General features: G+C 40.2%; 1 protein-coding gene across 1 annotated transcript; it reads right to left on the bottom strand.

The window, feature by feature from the left end:
• Positions 1-778: 778 nt before the first annotated feature.
• On the bottom strand, positions 779-18741 carry rilpl1 (Rab interacting lysosomal protein-like 1). The gene is made up of 7 exons (XM_073478656.1): positions 18215-18741; positions 12917-13064; positions 11723-11841; positions 10675-10920; positions 7626-7780; positions 7424-7528; positions 779-4514 (listed from the first exon to the last, which is right to left on the bottom strand). The coding sequence occupies exons 1-7, from the start codon at positions 18500-18502 to the stop codon at positions 4388-4390; spliced, it is 1188 nt and encodes a 395-aa protein (XP_073334757.1). The 5' UTR covers positions 18503-18741; the 3' UTR covers positions 779-4387.
• Positions 18742-20614: the final 1873 nt, after the last annotated feature.

Below are 20614 nucleotides of genomic sequence, written 5' to 3'. Positions count from 1 at the left end.
GAGACATCTCTCTTCTTTCCGATCTCAGAGTTGCACACAGGCAGCTGACTCGGCTCGGACCACAGAGGCCACAAACAACGGTTACTTCTAACGAGCCGACGGCAACAACTCCAACACGCGTCACAGCATCGCGCCTGAAACGAGAGTAAGTCAGCGTGTTCACCCGAGTGTTGTGTTCACATCACAGCCGAGCCGAGCCGGAGGCGATGAACACCCGTGACTACGGCTGGGTTAACTGACCCGGGAGTAAATCCTGATTGTTGACGTTCGCATTACGCACAAAAGCCAGACGTTAACGGGCTTAAGTGGGTCATTTTGGCCAGTGTGAAAAAAGTAATATCACTCGGTGTCCCAAGAGTCAAAAATGAAGGAGACCTATTATACTTTTTCCTTTCTCTCGGTGTGTTATTGGTTCTTGTGCACGTCAAAGATCTTGTAAGTTAAAAAGGTTAAAACAGAAGCTCCTCTCTCCCACAGAAAACACTGCTCCTGAAACGCCTCGTCAGCAGTCCCGCCTTTAATTCTGTGACTTTGTGACATCACACTATGTCAGAGTCACACCATTTGCATAATTTATGCCTTGCAGTGGCTTGGCACTTAATAATTAATCAATCACAGCTCTGTTGTTGTGAGTGGTGCTGCCTCAGGCGTGTGTGAGCCGACCAATCAGAGCTGGGTATTCAGGAGGAGGGGTCTTAAAGAGACGGAAGCTAAAACAGACGGAGGGGGATTTAAAGAGCGATAGTGATAACTGTTAAAAAAACAGACAAACACCTCAAACATTACAGAGTTTTTATTACTGAGGAGACAGCTCGTTTAATAAAGCACTGATCCATTCATTACATCGTTTAAATATCCATTTTAATGAGGGAAACAGGTGAGAGATGATCAACACTGACAGGTCGTCTTGTTCGACTACATTTCCCTTTTTACGTTTCTCTGTTTTCATGCCTAAATAGTCCCGATCCCTTTGACTTCCAGGTGTAGTCCAGAATGAGACTGCTGCAATAAATATCACTATGTTGTCTGAATATGTGGAACAGGTGAGCTGCTCCGACACTCGTCACCTTCATTTATTCACCTCGCTGTGAGTATAAACGAAGATAACGTCGGCTCTTCGTGGCCTCTCAGGGGTGAAACATGAGTCAGTGTTAAAGCATGAAGGCAAAAGCAGAAGCAGCAACCATCAGTTAGCACGTTTTAAATAAACCACACTCGGCACTTCTGCTTTATTCACTTCGTTTCACCGTTTTAAAAACTTCAGTCTGTTTCGGTCGTTTCTAACTTCTCTGCAGCCTCCTGAGCAAAAATCTGAGGAATATTTATGTGATTTACAATTTGACAACACGGCTTTAAAACCAGGTTCGTATTTGAGGCTCTGTATAAATGATGCCTATAAGCACAACGTGTACAAACTGTTCCAGTTCTTAAAAAAAATCTCATTTTGCAGGTGCATATTATATTGCTGTGTATTTGTCAGTATTGGGTTTGCTGAAAGTTGCTGAAGGTTTCAGATATTTGGGGTGTAGACACATGAAACAGGAAGGTTTATAAAAACTAAAAAATGTGTTTAATGTTGCGTCGTGAACATTAATTCATTTTTCTTGTTAACTATTATTACCAAGAAGTAAATAAGCCTTTTCGTTGATTTTTTAAAAATAAAATACATCTCAGTGGCTTATTGATATGCCAAATTTACTCATGATTTTGAAGGTTAAAACATTATTATTTTACATTTTATTTATCTAAATTATCTCATGAAAAGACCAAATATAACAAATATCTCAAGACTTTCTGACTTCTCTACTCTGTCTGTGGCTGTCAGACCAGAAAACACTGGCTCCTGGTCTTTTTAAGATATCGTCCTAACGCGCTGTGCGTACGCCCGATTCTCTTTTAATATAAATATTAGTCATTGTAGAAACAGGCGCACACAAACACAAGCTTCATTTCCACTCCAACAATTATCCATCAATCGGCGTAGTAACGATCGATACTTTGATGCAACGAGAAGAACGGCGAAGAAGAAAAAGTACAACTGGTAGTGTTTCATTTGTAAACCATCATCGTGGTTTTCTCTCAGTCGTCATTACTGAACGTAAAAATACTGATCGATAGTTAATCTATAGTGTGTGTGTGTGTGTGTGTGTGTGTGTGTTAATGGTAATAAAGGAACATGTCTTTGGTCTTTTCATTTGATTTGTTGAATATTAAAATTATGCAATATCACAGGACTGATCATTTAAATGTGCTCTGATCAGGTTTTAAATCAGTCGGTCTCTCCTCTAAATACAGACGGACGACTAAAATCAATGTGCTTCTCCGCAGGTATTTTAAAAACACAAATAAGTTCAGAGGGAAAGTTTCACACAGGCAGCTCGTTTAATACCGACGGGGCTGTTTAGAGTTTTATATTAATCACCTGCTTCGGTTCAGCTGGTGATTCTGATATTGCTGTTATTGTGAGAAAATATATATTATATATGATGTGCTGTGACATCTTTGGCACTTTTTAAGAATAAACTATTGCTCTTACAGGAAGCGGATACATTAGTGTTCATTTAATAATAACTGTGTGTGAGAGAGAAGAGCTCACTCACTTATGGAGGCCCATTTCTGCCAGGAGAAGAAGAAAAACCAAAAAGTTAAACAGTCAGCGCAGGTTTTCTATTCTTCAGAGAGAGCTGGAGGTGAGACTTTATGTTTCGGTCAGCAGCAGTATGTTAGCTAATGTTGTCAGCGCTGTCAGCTGCTCCGGGAAGCGTCTCCTATTGGTTGTTGTGGTCCAGCTCAGAAAGTAACGATGAAATCATCCAGATTTTAAATCATAAATATCAGACTGGATCTGTAAACACTTCACATCACCAGATCATCCGTGCTGAAAACAGGTGCCGGTATTACAGAATACTAGAAAGCGCTGTTGCAACTAAATCCTGCTCTACTCTATAAAATTCTTAGTATTTTCTATTATTTAATCACACCAAATCATGACATCTTTTTTCTTTTCTTGGCAGAAATGGGCCTCCATACTTGCTTGTTTATTGCACGATATATGTTATAAATAAAAGCAGTTCATCTTGGTCTGTGCTCAGCTTTTAAATTGTGTTTCTAGGCATCATTTTATACACGAGCCTCGTAATCTTTATATTTGTAGAGCTGCATAGTTTTGCAAAATGCTGGTGACGGACCGACTAGCTGCCCACATGAACAAGGACAGAAATTTTAAATAAATCAGTGGGACACAAAAGTGTTGCTGTTATTGTGAGTGAGTGGAAAACTGCCGTGATTGAGTGTTTTCTTTGCAGGTTAGCTTTATATTTCGATGGGGATCGTGAGATGAAACCCTTTAAAACTCATTTCCATTAAGTCGACATCTGGAGATGTTCTGACGGATCATTTGCAGCACACTTTTGTGTCCCACGCCTTCATCTGTGTCATAATTTTCATCCACTTGCGTTTACTCTGTTCATTTACCAACATATCATCAACCTACGGAAGCTCAGAGAGGCAAGTGAGGAAGAAAAGATTCTGGTGATCCATTTTAAAAAAAAAAAAAGTCTGATCAAAACTCTAAAAAATAAGTTTTTAATTAATTAATTTTATTCATATGTGAAAACAGGTGATTTGATTTTGTCAGAATCATTTTAGAGTTACTTTTTTCCATCCATAAAAAAAAACTAAACAGGTGAAAAAAAAGGTTTTGCCAGGATCATTTTCTAGGTTTCTGAAAATATTTTTTTTAACACTACCACTTGTTTTAAAGTGGAACAAGATGGAAAAAAAGTAGCTTAAAAAAAAGAAAAAGATTCTGACAAAATAAACATTTTTCAACCGTTTTCATGTATGACAAAAATAAGTAACTTAGAAAAATGATCCTTGATCCACAAGAGGACAAATGAGATCAGACTTAGAAAATAAATCAGCAGAATGTTTCTTGTTCTTGTCCTCTCAGGGCTTCCGTATAACCACTTGGATTGCAACAACTTTCCACTTTCCATCCTTCAACTTGAGTTTACCCTCTGCTCTTCTGTTTACAGAAATCACGTCTGACTCTGTGAAGCCCTTCAGGCACCAAAAACGCTCTATTTCTAAAGTTGTACAGTCAGTATGTGCCATCACTCTCTGAGATAAACAGTATGGTTCTCAGGTGTTTAAATAAACTTTTTTTTAAGAGGTTTTTAAGGATTTCTTTATCTGAGCTGGAGCCTCGTTCAAGCTGATCCGTCACTCTTCTTTCTGTCGGCCTTCTCACCTCAAGCACACGATGTTTCAGCTGCGGTGTGAGTCACTAGTGGTGGTTTTGGTGAGCAGTCGACGCGCCACAAGCCGGCCTCGAGTGATGGACATGGAGTGTTAAGAGTTTTGGAGTTCGAGTCCTCTCCAGTGACTACATGTGCTGTAACGCCTCCTGGGCCTGTTCTGTGTACACGTCGTCTTTCCCCGCCCACGAGCCGACGTCGAACTGTCCACTCCGCTGCGAGCCCCGCTGCTTGTCGCGTGAGAAGAAACTAAACCTGAGAGGAGAAGATGGAGAGGAGACAGAGGAGATGTCTTCAGTGACGACAGCAGGTTTACAGTTACACGTCTGTCGTGTGTGCAGTGGATGTCAGGTTGTAAAGCCGTGTTAGAGTGTTACATTTTACAGCAACATGTGGCATTTAACAACATCAATACATCCGAACTGGATTATTTTTGGCACATTAATGGCGAATTCAGTCATCATCTCCTCCCTCCATGCTGATGGAAAGTCAGGTGAAGTTTTCGTAGTCCACAAAACATTTCTGGAGCTTCACAGTAAAACAGCGTTCTCCTAAACAACTAGTAGATGGAGACTTGCGAGGCAGCTGGATTCGTGAGATCACAGGTTTGTAATCTCGCAAGTCCATCATGCCGGCTTCAAGGTATATACACTTGTGGCTAGTCAGCATCCTTTGAGGAAATGGAGGCGGCAGCTACAGGCGTGATATAGATGTGACGACGGCGAGAAGCGATTATTAGCCGTAGCAGCAGTTTTATCAGAACTGGACAACATTTCTTAAAGAAGAGCAAAGAACGGCACTGAAGGCTTTTCTAGAGTGAAAAGATGTTTAAACAAATAAACAAAATGGCTCCATACAGCAGCTCGTCCAGCAAACTCCGAGTCTCTGGAAGCCCAGAGATCCCAAATTGATTTGAAAGATGTTATCTACACCCTTTTTGAAGCTGAATACTTCACCGTAGCTGCTACATGTTAGCGTGCATCTCGCCTGAAGTGGGTGCACGAGCTGGACTGCATGTCGAGGGTGTGGAGCCATTTTTTTACGTTTTAAATCAAGTCTCCAGCTACTTCAGTTGTTTAGCAGAATGCTGCAACTCTGTTTTGCTGTGAAGCTCCTGAAATGTTTTGTGGACTATGAAACTTCACCTGACTTTACATCAGCACAGAGGTGAGGAGATGATGACTGAGTTTTAATTTTTGAGTGAACTTCTCCTTTAATGCATGACAAAAAATATTCAGAAGATTATAACTGGAATTAACTCATTTTCTGAAAACTGATCAGTGCTGTTTTAATAAACATTAAGTCTTGAATTAGCTTCAATCACTAACTCTAGCCAAAGTGTTTTAGTTTTTCAATTATTCTTTTGAGTTTAGAGCTCAGACGTTGAGTTGTTACTGTGGTCAGTGAGGGAAAAGACGAGACAGACTACATGTTTATATTCTGACTGGCTGATTTGTACGATCCACAATCATCCCACTCTACGGTTGTGATAAGACAGCCCCACAATCAGCCAATCAGAATACTACAAAGGTGGGAAAAAAGGCTCAAAAAGCGGCCCCGGCACATGCAAGGGGATGTAAGCTGTTAGCTGAGAAAGTGACAGACTCTGAAGCCAACCGAATATAGAGTCATACAAGTGATACGAGACGTCTGATTGGCTGTAAAGTGGGGTCATCTGGGATCAAACCAGCCGCCACCATCGGCATAATGGCTGTGAAGATCCTGTTACACAGAGGTGAAGACACACAAGCACAAACAGGAAGAGATATAAACAGAGAGGAGGGAGGAGGGGGGGCGGACAGGGGGGAGACAGGGACCACATCAACCTTTGACCTCTGTTCCACCCAAACTTCAAGTAAAGTTCCCGTCACAACTCAAACAAGAGAAGTCATCATGCCTTAAGTCATTTTAGTGAAGGTAGAAAAACAGAAGGGGTGCAGGAACGAGAAAACACAACATGATTACATGTGTGTGTCATGTGATGTACCTGCCCCACGACCAAAACATGACAAGCACACAGAGTGGTGACTGGTTCTGAAGAAGGCTCAGTGCACCGTGTTCAACATCACAGCTACAGTACTGATGTGTATTATTCATATCCTGTTAACTCATATTTATACATACTACATTATGTTATGGTACTCATAGGTATTTATATCTCTGTGCATATTACATTATATATCTATACATATACACATATTTATACACACACACACACACATACATATATATGTATACACATATATACACACACATACATATGTACACATCCCTATATATATTATTTCCTTCATATATTTATATAAATATATACGTATTAGGGATGGGCATTTCAATCAAAAATGCAATTCGATAGTCAACCGGGAATTATTCAATGATCTGCTGTTCATATTGACCTCATGTGGAAAAGACTGTGCTACACATGTTTTGCCAGAGCCTGGTAATAATAACGTGGTTCTAGCAACGCCTGTAATAACCTGGTACCTGGAGGTATCGTGTTATTTCCAGGTGCCAGTAAAAACAAGGGAAAATAAATGTTTCCAGACAAAACCACTGTCGCATGAAGTGTTAGAATGTTTCTAATTTAACGACTATTCAAATATTAGATAATCATGACCCCTTCCTAATACATATATATATCTGTGTTATTACAGGCCAAACACACACGGGCGTGTGCATGAGCTGTTTCCAGTTATAATCACTTAAAGTCATTTTTTAAATTGGAAACAACTAGTCTTGTAGTTACATTTTAAATTTGGTGCAAATGTGGTTCTTGTTGATGACATTTTGTTAACTAATCAATCATCTTTCAAAATGTGTGACTACCTGTGTACATGGAGGGTAGTCGAATATTATCAGATGATACTCAAACAGACACAAAGCTGATGTCATCAGTCTTAAATTGTCCCAAATGTCAGTTACTGCTGTTGAAGAGATGTGACTTCTCTCATGAAGCACAAGCTTGAGCCAAGATTTCATTTGCATATGTCTTGAAGAGTAATGTTGTGCATGTTTGAGCATGCAGGGACCATTTTAATTAGCCTTTACCCAGCGCATGCAAAGTAATCTGAGTGACTGTGATTTGAATCTCAAAGTGAGGAACAAGTGTTTTTATGGGCAGATGTGTCTGAGAATGCAGTTGGAGGCATGTGAGGACAACATACAGGCGTTTGATTCCCGACTCTGGCTGGGCTGAAGAACGAGAGCGAGTCCTCAGTTCAGGTGAGGGAGAAGGACTGGGAGTAACAATCTCATCTTCTGTTTCCTCGCTGCAGAAACAGAGCATCATTATTAGCAACAACTTCGCCATAATCATGCTATTGTGAAAATCCATCTCCTCAGCTTGAAATATATGTCTGTAAGTACCTTTTGTAGTAGGCCAGCTCCTCCTGCAGCAGGAAGACTTTGGCCTTGAGCTCGTTCCTCTCGTGGAGGACGTCCCTCAGCTCCTGCAGGGTGAACCGGGGCCGGTTGGGGTCCTTTGGGTCCAGGCCTCCCGCATCCTCATCGCACAACGCCTCCTGCGGACAGACAAATGCGTCACAAAGAGGAAACAAAACCAGAGAAAAGGAAGGAAGGACGGGAAGGGAAGGAAGTGAGGATACCTTGGTAAAATATTGGAACACAGCAGGCATGTCCTCATCGCACATCGCCTCCTGGTGGCAAACGATGAACTCTAAGTCAGACATCAGGCCTTGTTCCAATAAATATGTTCGCCCTTCCCTCCTCCCTTTACGCTTAAACTCTGTTTTTTTAACTCGGCACACTCGGCACATTCACTGACTGACAAAAAAAACACCTGACAGACTTTGACAACACATGCAGCTGGCAGAAGTCGCTCATGCGTCGAACAACAAAAAAAGGCTGTAATTTTAAATAATATGTATCTAAAACGACGTTTAAGTCCAACTGAAATCACATTTAGTCACCTCCTTGTGCCGTCAAAAATAATGTAGTTTGTTTTGAATTCATTGTCAACTGTTTTTCTTTAAAGAAAGAAGAAAAAAGTCATTTGGAGAGATAGCTGACAGCATGCTGTTGGTTGGTTTCTAAAGAGTAAACGACACACCGGCATCAAACCAGACCCAAGAACATTTGCAGGTACATTTACATGCCGTCTACTGCGCTGCAGCTGAGCTGATCTAACTTGCAAACTTTCATTTTTCTTTGGTGAATGTTTGGTTTGGTGTTCAACAAGCCATGTTTCAGATCAAGAGCAGGAAATATGAAGCTGGTTGTTTAAAGTCTGTGGTTCTTGTGTTGCAGGCAGCTTTTTCCAGCTCTTAGTCAGTTTCCATCCACATCTTTTTTAACCCATTTTAAAGTTGTGCAAATCTGACTTATTTGTATCTTTAGCTTCCTCCAAAGAGACAAAAACTTTTCTGGCTACTAAATTGAAGAAAAGCACCGTCGAGTTCATGAGCAATGAGGTCGGAGCTTTACTGCTCACTTTCGTAGGACAGTGTACGTCAGTCACTTTAATTTTTGGCAGCTCTTTCAGGCCCCCGAGTGCAGGAAAGAGCCATAGTGACCTCTAATGTTGGTAATGTTTGTCTGAGACACTGAGGTGATTATCAAAATAATTAAAAACACTATATACAAAAACGAACAATACATTCAAAGCTAGGTGGGAAAACTAAAGTAAGTTAAGGATGAAAAAACGAAGGTTATAGGTGAACATAACGTCGCTGTAGAGGGACAGGACGTAAACAGATATATGTCACACTACAGGAATGATGAATTAATACAGAGGTTGCCATCTTTGAACCATTTGATTTCAGTTGGACTTAAAACAAACTTTTCTATTGTCACAGTTTCTGGATCACGGTGCATTAAAGGACAACTTCGAGTGCTGTTAGAGTCTGAGCTGCTGAAGTGATCTATATTTAGAAAGGTCATCGGTGCAGTCGTCCAGAAGGTCTCACCCAGCTGGAGCGACGAATCCTACTGACTCTCTGTTAGTTTGTCAACACCCATGCCGAGCACTTCTCATGGGTCACACAAATGTTAGTCCACTAGCTGTTTTTTTTCTTTCTACCCATGTGGCCGTTCTTCTGAGAGGGGAGTGCAGGTTTGGAGTTAGAGTCGGGACAATCACACCACTCTGGTTCACTAACTAGCACTTCTTTATTACCCAGAGCAACACCGCCTCGTCCTCAGCCTCCTCATCCTCGTGTCCCTCTGGGCTGAGGGAACCAGGAAGGGGTCGCAGGGGCGGGTCAAACCCACCCAGCATCAGCTCAGAGGGGTCAGATGTGTCTGACCAGCCCTCAGCACCCAACACCACTGAAGCAGCTTTACCACGCTGGTGGAGTAAAAGACACTTTATTATGTGTACGAAGGGATCCTAGTTAATCCTGTTTAGGGGTTGGTCAATATATCGATTAGATTATGGATAAGTGTCGTCTTCTCCTGGTTTTAAAGGCCACTTACAGCAAAGTGATGTCATTTTCTGAACTCACCAGACCGTTCTACTTGTTTTAATACTTACGTTTACCCACTTAGTCATTATATCCACATTATTGATGATTAATGACACAGCCATACTTTGGGTATTTATCCGATTTGTCTATTCGCAATTTGGGTAAACGCTACATGACTTCAGTGGAAAATTACTGGTTCTGACAAACAAGAGACTGGTATCAGTCCAACTCTCTGCAAAATAAGCGAACATGTGCATTTCTCAAGATGTCAAATTGTTCCTATAAATCTGTTTTTATGACTTTTTTAGACAGTTTAGAGGAAAAGTTCTCCCAAAAATGAAAATTCAATCATTATCTACTCACCCCTGTGCCGATGAAAAGTCGTAGTCCACAAAACATTTCTGGAGTTTCAAAGCAAAATAGCATTGCGGCATTCTCCTAAACAACTGAAGTAGCTGAGGACTTGTTTTAAAACGTAAAAAAAAACAAAAACCTAATATGGCTCCATACAGCTCATCCAACATAATCCAAGTCTCCTGAATCCCTGAGATCCCAAATTGATTTGAAAAAATGTTATTTACAACCTTTTTAAAGCAGAAAACTAGCTGCAAAGCTAAAAGTGTTGAAGCGGGTGCACAAACTTGACTACGTGTTGAGTGTAAATAACATCTTCGTATCAAATTTTGTTTTTCTGGAGCCATTTTGTGGGTTTTTTTGGGTTGTCTCCATCTACTTCAGTTGTTTAGCAGAATGCTACAACTCTGTTTTGCTGTGAAGCTCCAGAAATGTTTTGTGGACTACGAGACTTCACCTGACTTTACATCAGCATGGGGGGAGGATAATGAGTGAATTTTCCTTAATGGGTGAACTGTTCCTTTAACTTTATTAGATAAGATAGACTGAGGGGGAACGAGGATGATATACCTTTTAAAACAGACTTAAACTTGGACTGCGCCACTAACATCTGTTCACGGTTTCCTGTGCTGCGTTACCTCTGCAGGTGAGGGGGGCTGAGGTGGCTGCTCCTCAGGGTTCTGGGCTGGAAGTTCTCCTTGAAGTCGTTCCCTCAAGCGTGCGACTTCCTGCCGAAGGGCACTGACTTCCTGCCCCCGCGCCTGAGCGCTGGCCTCCAGTTCCACCTTCTGCTCGATCAGTGCCTTCCCCTGCGCCTCCACCACCGAGATTTTATGTCTCAAGTCGTGGTTGATTTTCATGAGGCGTGACTGCTGCTGCTGGAGCTGCACGAACACAAAATACAGGAAAATCATGAGGAAACAGCTGAAAAACCTTATTATCAAGTGCACCCCGTTTTAAAAGGTGCACTTTGTGTATACAGCCATCAATATTGTTATCAGTTACACGTATGCCTTTCCTGCTACGACACGTCATACTGTCTGCCTTGTTTATCTGCAGGAAACACTAAATTCACAGTTAACTGACCCATTTTTCAGATTATTGTTTTGCCTCGACCTACTGTGTGTTATCCTCCTACTGTATCCAATCTACTGCAGCTAAAAATAGCACGATGTTGTGCAACATTAAAATGTGAGCACCCGTCCAGGCCTGCTGAAATTAGACTGGACTGAATCATGTTGCTGCTCTTCAACAAACCAAATTCATTCAAGCAGATTAATTGTTTAATCTCTGAAATGTGAAAGCTTGTTAAATGTGAGTATTTTCTGGTTTCTTTCCTCCTCTCTGACAATGAAAATAACTGTTTGTTGCAGCTCTACTTAAAAATAGTGAAAAAAATGCCATTTCCCAAATAACTCAGAGCCACGATAGATGTCACATAATCTGCTCCATTTAAAGAAATTCAACTTAATGACATAAATGACAAAGAAAAACAGCAAATATTCACATTTGAGAAGCAGGAATAAGAGATATTTGACATTGACCAATTAATTAATCAACTATCAAAATATTTGCTGATTAACTTTCTGTTGATTGACCCTATTAACCAGCTTATAATTGTTGCTCCGACACGTCAACGTAGCTTCATAAGATAGTTTGATGTGTGACATCTCTGAGTCGCCTTACTGCTTCTATGTCCTCGTTTTTCAGCGTGAGCTCGCGGTCCTTGGCTCTGATCTCGTCCCTCTGCTTGTCCACCACCTCTTTCAGCTTCTTCATCACCTGCCTCTCTCTCTCCGTCATACCTGGTGGCCACAGAGAGGAGACGGTGAGGGAGGGAGAGAAGGCACAGACGAGAACAAGCAGGCAGAGTAGATTTTTAATCAGTTTTATTCTTTATAATCTGTTTTTTATTGGAGGAAAGTCATTGGACAGAGCTGTGCAGAAGGAAGTCTGATTTGTGTGCAAGCATGCATGCACGTGTGTGTGCGTGTGTGTGTGTTTGTGTGTGTGTGTGTGTGTGTGTGTGTGTGCGTGCGTGCGTGTCTAGCAGGTGTGCCTGTACACTGAGGCTGGTCTGTCCACAGTGTGTCTGGGTGACTGTGGCCTCTGTGTGAAACCACGAGAGCCTCTGATGCAGAGACAAGACTGGCTCACGATCAGATACAGAGAAGGCTTCCTTTGTGTGTGTGTGTGTGTGTGTGTGTGTGTGTATGTGTGTGAGACTGTGGGCAGAACAGGGAGAGAGAGTGTCAGCGAAAGTTTTCTGCAAAACCAGAACACAAACAACAGGTAGCAAACAATTCAAGTCTTTTTTAATTTTATGTGTTACTTATGATACTGTGACGTCTGTACGTATTATATAGATATAAAGTGTTAATCAACGAGCTTTATAGGGGCCGGCAGGCAGGTTTTCTTACCTTCGGACAGAGCCAGGCTAGCTCTTTCCACCGGTTTCCAGTGTTTATGCTAAGCTAAGCTAGGCTAAGCTGCTGGCTCTCCATTCATATTTACCGTACAGACATGAGAGCTGTACCAATTCTCATCTAACTCTCAATAAGACAGACACTATTTTCATTATCAATTTATCTGCTCATAATTTTCTTGTTTGGTTTATAAACTTTCTAAAAAAGGGTGAAAAAACGAAACTAATGTCAGCAAATATTGTTTTGTCCAACCAACAGTCCAAAACCTCCAAAGACTTTCAGTTTACGATGATATAAACAGAAAAAACTGAAAAAAATCCTCACATTGGTCGGTTTGGAGATTAAACTATTAATCGACCAGTTGTTGCTGAATAACGTCCGAAGGATTTATCACAATATATGAGCATCTAAAGTGAATAAAACCTGCTTTATGTGTGTGTTTCGAGCTCCTCACCCTCGTGCCTCTGCAGGTCCTCCTCACTCATGGGGTCTTTGATGGACATGTTGGTGAGGAGGCTTTTGTTCTCCTCCTGCAGCTGAGCGATCTGAGTGAGCAGGTCCTGAGCTTCTCCTCTCCAGACATCCTCCACCAGCTCCAGCTCCTAAAAACACATATTATATCATTTTCTGATAAACTGAAGGATGCAGTTTCTTTATATGTTGAGAAAATTGTAACTTTTTAGAGATGGTTCTCACAGGACGGCCACGATACAAACATATGATGCTCTTATAGAAAATCCTGTTCAGACCTGTTATTAACATCCGTGCAGGTGTGAACGTCATACAAAAAGTTTTTCTTTCCTTGTAAAAAGTGTCAGTTTGCGGAGGCTTCGCTGTACCAGTCTGTCTTACTTACTTACTCACCATTTACACTAAATTTATATAAGGAGGCTTTTTGTTGAAGGTAAACATGTCAAATTCTGCAAATACAATAAACAGAAGCCAATATAAGCTACTTCTACTATGTCACCTGTGGAGAAAGCCTCCAGTCACCCTTGAAAAATCATGCAATTTATGAGTTGTTGAGCTACGACAAACTTTATAAACTTTGTAAAAAGCTGTCTCAGACAACTGAGAGCGGGGAAGCGGTCACTCGTGATGTATGTTAATGCCAGGTGTGAAGTGATGCATCTAAAATGCATTGCTGTAGATTAAACTACATAACAGTATATGAAGTAGTCAACCTTAAACAAAAAAAAAAAAATTTTACTGCACTATGACTCCTTTTACTTCAGTGAGGTTTTGAATGCAGGACATTTGACTGTACTGGAGTATTTTCACAGCTACTTTAACTAAAGTAAATTATTTTAATATGTATATTTCTGAGGATGAAGCCTCAGTGAACCCTTGTGTCCTGTATCAAAGCATCAGCATTGGTTCTGTTGCTCCTCTGGTTTATTCACGTTTTCCTTTAATTTGTCACCGTCTGTTTGCAGAGAAAAGCTCGACTGTGCTCTCAGACCTGAATCTGTCTCCACATGAAGGATTAACACGCCTGTTTCCGTATCTGTGGAGCCGTGAAGAGCACCGTAAAGCCTTCTGATTATATGCCGTGTTTATGATAAGGAAAAGAGATTAAAGGGTAACTCCACCAAGTTTACACATTAAAGTGTGTTTACAGGTCGTGCACAGCTCTACTGCACATGTGAAAAATGTAGTATAAAGCCTTCTGTGACTCCAGAGGAAGCTGCATGTAATCTGATAAATAGAAAGCCGAAGTCACGCCCCTTCCGGTGGACCCCATGGGACCTTATTCAAGAAAAACTTCACACGGTAGCGAATAAAGAGAGATAAATAATTCTGTGATCCTGTTTGGATCGTGTCATGAATCACACAGATGATGTTTGTAAATTAAAAGATACATTTTCAAGTCAATGAAGTCTCAGTTTGTTGTAATTAAAGCAAAATCTCATGTAGTTTCAGTGAACTACATCCTCTCGCTCAACACACGTCACCAGCATCAACATGGAGCCGACTGGGCTCAGAAAAGGTCGTAAAAAAGATGAAAATCACAATAAATCTGCTCATATTGACAACTGCAGTTCTGTGACAGGAGAGCTGGTTCTGGTTCAGTTCTGTGAGCTGCTGATATACAGGAGCAGCTCTGCAATGTTTCAGTGAGGAGACGACGTCACTAACGAGGCTGTTGGCTGTGTCGTCTTTACAATGACGTATTTTTAGTCTGATGTTTCATTAGTTTGATGACAAACTGAGACTTTATTGACTCTGAAAATTATCTTTTGATTGACAAACATCATCTGTGTGATTCAAGACACGATTCAAACAGGATCAATACATTATTTGTCTCTTCATTCACTTTCATACAAAGGTTTTCTGAAATAAGGTCCCATGAGGGAAACTGGCAGGGACGTGACTTCGGCTCTTTATCGCCTCCAGTGATGTCACTCAGCGGCTGAGTTGCATCGTGGGTAATGTAGGCTCCATGTTTTGAAAAGAAAGAAGAATGCGTGGAATAAAAAAGGTGATATCTCTGCTTCTGCCGTAACCATTTCGATCATTTGTTTACCTGTTGACTGCTTTTCAATATAATAATTATTGTATTTATTTTTACTCTGACTTTGTTGGACACTGCCTTTGCAGCCAGTGAGCATGCATCAATAAGGAAAAAAACCCTGATGCTTCTAGTTGACCCCGTCCTAACCCTAACCCTAACCCTAACTCTACCCCTCCCATCTGTACGATACTTTCCCACCACAGACTTCTGTGATGTTGAGTTTAGCAGCGTGTATTTTTGCAGTTGTGTTGTGATCCATGTGAACCACACAGGAGCTGACTGTCCTCTCAGTCACGGCAGAAAGATCCACTTTATCACACTCATGAGACACAGTTAATCAGTGAACCTGTGACCGTGTTCACCGTCGCTCCGTCACCGTCACGAGAAACATAAACTTTTTTTATAGCAGCGAGCAGCCTGACTCTGAGCTGTGACCTTCGTTTACAAGTATTCAGACAGGACAGTGTGTCTGTGATACTCGATACTGAGTTTAAATAAGGTCTCATCAGCAGTGGTGGAGAACATTTACTCAATGACCATAAGTACCATTTTGATTTAATCATTTCCATTTCACGCTATTTTATACCCCTTACTTCTACAACACTGCGTTTATCTGACAGCTCAGTCTTGGTTTTATTTTTGTTGTTTTTGCTTGTGAGCTTAGAAAAGTGTCTACTTGAGGCTTCTTGTCACATTTAAGACGCATATGTGTTGTTTTCAGTTCAATTAAAAGACAAAGGTGGTTTCATTTTTATTGCTGCCTGTTCAGGACAAAGAGGTAAATGTATCAAGTCTGATAAAGAGCAGGTTTCCTCAAAAATGTCTCTACTTTAGTGCATTAAAGGTGCAATATGTAAGACTGGCCACCTGTTGGATTCATACTCACAGCAAGTAAGGGACAGGTTACCGCTGCAGTAACTGCTAACTGTAGCTGCTGTTGGCTAGTTAGCAAAGTTAGCTGTGAAGCTAGCAGTCTGTACCGGGAGCTCGGAGCACCAGGGACGTGTTGGTTTTTGCTCTGCTAGCACAACACAGAGTCTTCATGTCAAAACTGTTATTCCTTCACATCATGTTTATAATTTAAGTGACGTTTTGAATGTTTTCAACCAAAAGTTGTGCATATTGCACCTTTAAAGCAAACACACTGTGGTTTTCTACCTTAAAATAACAGCTTCACAATCACTTTGACGGTCCAGTGTCTTGTAACAGGATGAATAGTTACAGGAGGACTGATTATTTTGTCTCTTTAACTTCAGACGTTGTAATCTTGAACCTTTGTCGTGATTTGATGACTAATTGGAAACAATCTCTCATCTGACAAATATAACTCGAGTGTGAAAGGAGAAACATTTTCCTGCTGACTCGGGAACAAAGTTTCCTTCAGCCGTCATCATCTGCAACTAAACAAACAGGAAGTATCCGACTGAGTGACTTAGATCAAGTAACTAAGTACAATTACTCAAGTATCTGTACTTCACTTGAGTATTTCCATTTCATGATACTTTTACACAACTGCATTTGGGAAATGTTTCACTCCATCACATTAATCTGATGGTTTAAGTAACTTTATAAATCAACAGCTGACAGTAAAACATATGAAGAGCTTTTAAAATATGACGCACTGTAATAAAACAACTGTAGTATTTACGATCTGATTAGTCGACTAATCAATTACCAAAACAAAAATCAGCCACTGTTACAATAAATAATACTTAGTAAATAATACTTATAATACTTTTACCTGAGTAAATAAGACTTATCATACCTAAGTTACAATTTCTCTGTTCGACTTTTACTTGCAAATTGAGTAATGTTACATTTTATCAAGTAAATTAGACTCTCAGAAAACTTAAGTGACATTTGCAATGGAGGACTTCTACTTGTAAATGGAGTAGTAGTAATTTTACTCAAGAAAATACGACTTATAATACTTAAATTACAATTTCTGTGGAATACTTTTACTTACAAATGGAGTATTGGTACTTTTACTCAAGTAATGTTACTTTTAATTAAGTAAAAAACACTTAAATAAGTAACATTGTCAAAGGCTGACTTTTCATTAGAAACAGAGTAATGCTACTTTTACTCAAGTAAATAAGACTTATAATACTTAAGTTACATTTTCAAAGGAAGACTTTTACTTGCAGGTGGAGTAATGATAAGTAATGATTTACTCAAGTAAATAAATATCAGAATACTTCAGTGACATTTTCAATTTTCAATGGAGGACTTTTACTTGTAAATGGAGTAATTGTACTTGTTATCAAGTAAATAATACTTAAAATACCTAAGTGGCGTTTTTAAATTGAGAAAAAAGAGTAATTGTACTTTTACTTAAGTAATAAAAGTTATAATATTAAGTGACATTTTCAATGGAGGGCTGTTACTTGTAAATGGAGTAGTAGTAATTTTACACAAGTAGATATGACTTATAATACTTAAATTACAATTTCTGTGGAATACTTTTACTTACAAATGGAGTAATGTTACTTTTAATTAAGTAAAAAACACTTAAGTAACATTGTCAAAGGCCGACTTTTCATTAGAAACAGAGTAATGCTACTTTTACTCAAGTAAATAAGACTTATAATACTTAAATTACATTTTCAAAGGGAGACTTTTACTTGCAGATGGTAGTAAATTACCAATAAAGTAAATAAATATCAGAATACTTAAGTGACATTTTCAATTTTCAATGGAGGACTTTTACTTGTAAATGGAGTAGTAGTAATTTTACTCAAGTAAATACGACTTATAATACTTAAATTACAATTTCTGTGGAATACTTTTACTTACAAATGGAGTATTGGTACTTTTACTCAAGTAAATAAGACTTATAATACTTAAGTTACATTTTCAAAGGAAGACTTTTACTTGCAGATGGTAGTAAATTACCAATAAAGTAAATAAATATCAGAATACTTAAGTGACATTTTCATTTTTCAATGGAAGTAATGGAGTAATTGTACTTGTTATCAAGTAAATAATACTTAAAATAATAATAAGTGGCATTTTTAATTGAGAAAAAAGAGTAATTGTACTTTTACTTAAGTAATAAAAGTTATAATATTAAGTGACATTTTCAATGGAGGGCTTTTATTTGGAGTACACCAGGATCTGAACCTGTAATCTGTCTGATACTGGGTTATAGTGGGTTCTATTGGGTTCTGCTGGGTTCTGTTGGGTTCTGTTGGGTCATGTCGGGTTATCGGGGCCTGTCGCGGTGCGGTACCAGACCTTCCGGTGCTTCTTCTCCTTCTCCAGCCGGTCCAGCCGCTCCAGCCGCAGCTTGTCCAGCTCCAGCCGCAGCTCCTCGGTCTCGGGGCTGATGCTGCTGCGGCTCACCATCACCTCCAGGATCTCCAGCACCCGCACCACCTTGGGCATGAGCCGGGACAGAGCCTCGCAGCCGTACTGGTCTATGATCCGCTCGAACTCCTGGCCCACCACCGCGGCGATGTCGTACACGTCCATCACCGTGAGGTCGGCCACATTCTTCTCCAGGGCCGAGCCGGAGTCCTCCATGTCGGGATGTTTCGGCCCTCCCCGGTTTCCTCTCGTGTTTCCTCCGCCGCGGCGAAACTTCCTCCCCGCTGGAAGAAACAATCCCGCTAAGTTAGCTAAACTCTGCCGCGTTAGCTTCACCAGCTACGGGCTAAAACACCGCGAAACAGCGTCAGACACCGCCGCTACCGCCGGTCCATCACTGGCGGCGGAGTCCGGGCTGTGGTGTGATCAGTTCGGGGTGAGTGTCGGCTGTGGCCCGTCGCGGTCCCGCCGGTCCCTCCTGCGGGCTGCTGCTGCTGACCAGCGCCATCAAGTCCGCCATGTTGGAACTGCGCACTTCCTGCCGCACGTTTCAAAATAAAACCACTGTGGACTAATGTGTTGCAACAATTTACCAAAGGTTTCATTTGTCACCTGTGTTGAAGTATTGCACTCAAGCACACGTTTGAGGTATTTATACTTTACTTGAGTGGCTACTGCTACTACTCCACTACACTTCAGAGGTAAATATTGCACCTTTAACCCCAGACAGCTCTAGTTATTACACAGCAACCAATGAACGTTGCCTGAAGAGTAGGGGAATGTTCCCCGGACCCCCCAGAGCAACGATCCCTAAAGGTTCTCTAGCAGCTACACATTAATAACCTTCAGATAACCCTCAGGGAACAATCCCTAAAGGTTCTCATAAGGTTACACATTAATAACCTTCAGATAACCCTCAGGGAACAATCCCTAAAGGTTCTCATAAGGTTACACATTAATAACCTCTAGAAAACCCTCAGGGAACAATCCCTAAAGGTTCTCAGAAGGTTACACATTAATAACCTCTAGAAAACCCTCAGGGAACAATCCCTAAAGGTTCTCAGAAGGTTACACATTAATAACCTCTAGAAAACCCTCAGGGAACAATCCCTAAAGGTTCTCATAAGGTTACACATTAATAACCTCTAGAAAACCCTCAGGGAACAATCCCTAAAGGTTCTCAGAAGGTTACACATTAATAACCTTCAGATAACCCTCAGGGAACAATCTCTAAAGGTTCTCAGAAGGTTACACAAAATAGCAACAAATTAGGGATTGTTCCCTGACGGTTCTCTAAAGGTTTCTTTAAAATGAACCTTTAAAGATTCTGATGTTTAATACAAAATATAACCAACTTATGAATGATGATGTATTATTATTAGTTAAGATGTCCAGCAGAATCTGAAGTAGCATTAGTGACACTTAAACATTAAAGCATCACTAATTATAATGAGTAATATGTTAGTCTGGAAATGATCCATTTTGCATAATGAATACTACATTTTGGTACTTTAAGTATATTCAGATGCCAGTACTTATGTAGGATACCTTTACTTTAGTAAGATTTTACAGCACTAGTACTTTTACACTGTGGTTTTACTACTTTTACTTAAGTGAAAGATCTCAATACTTCTTCCACTCCTGCTACTTACTAATATAAAAAAAAACTAATAAATTGTGATGTATGATTATCAGGGATGGAAGAAGTATTCAGATTGTTTACCGATTTACTTTACTACTTCTGGACTGTGAACATACTCCATTAAAAGAAGAATACAAGAATACAATTTGAATACAAGTCTGTACGTTTTATAAGCAGAATAAAGTATGATAAGTAAAAGTACTCTTAATGATGATAAATTAATGTTTTAATATATCATATTAATGGCTGATTATTACTGATGCATTGGTGTGTAGTTAACATTTTATTGTTGTAGTTAGTTGAGGTTTAGCTGGTTTGAACCATTTTATAAAAGCAAATGAAATAGAAGTAGTATACGATGGAACAACTTTGGCTGAGTACACTAGAAGTAATTCACACTTGTACTTAAATACAGTACTTAAGTAAATGTACATGGATACATTCCATGGCTGACTACTGGCATTAAATCATGGAGGGTTAAGACTCTGAAGCTTAATGTCACCCAGGTTTCCCCAGTGTTTGGAGACATCTGCTTGTGCTATGCTTTTATTTTGAAAGCAATGATATGTAGTTCCGGTGTCCCTCCGTCGCAGCTTCCTCCGGCTTGACGCAGCTGCTCCCTGCAGCCTGCAGCTCTGCACGGTGGTGAGACTGCACTTTGTTTTGCGCATGACGGAAATAACAGA

The sequence above is a fragment of the Pagrus major genome, chromosome 12 (assembly GCF_040436345.1).
Source record: "Pagrus major chromosome 12, Pma_NU_1.0".
NCBI lineage: Eukaryota > Metazoa > Chordata > Actinopteri > Spariformes > Sparidae > Pagrus > Pagrus major.
This window is presented reverse-complemented; position numbering and strand designations above follow the sequence as displayed.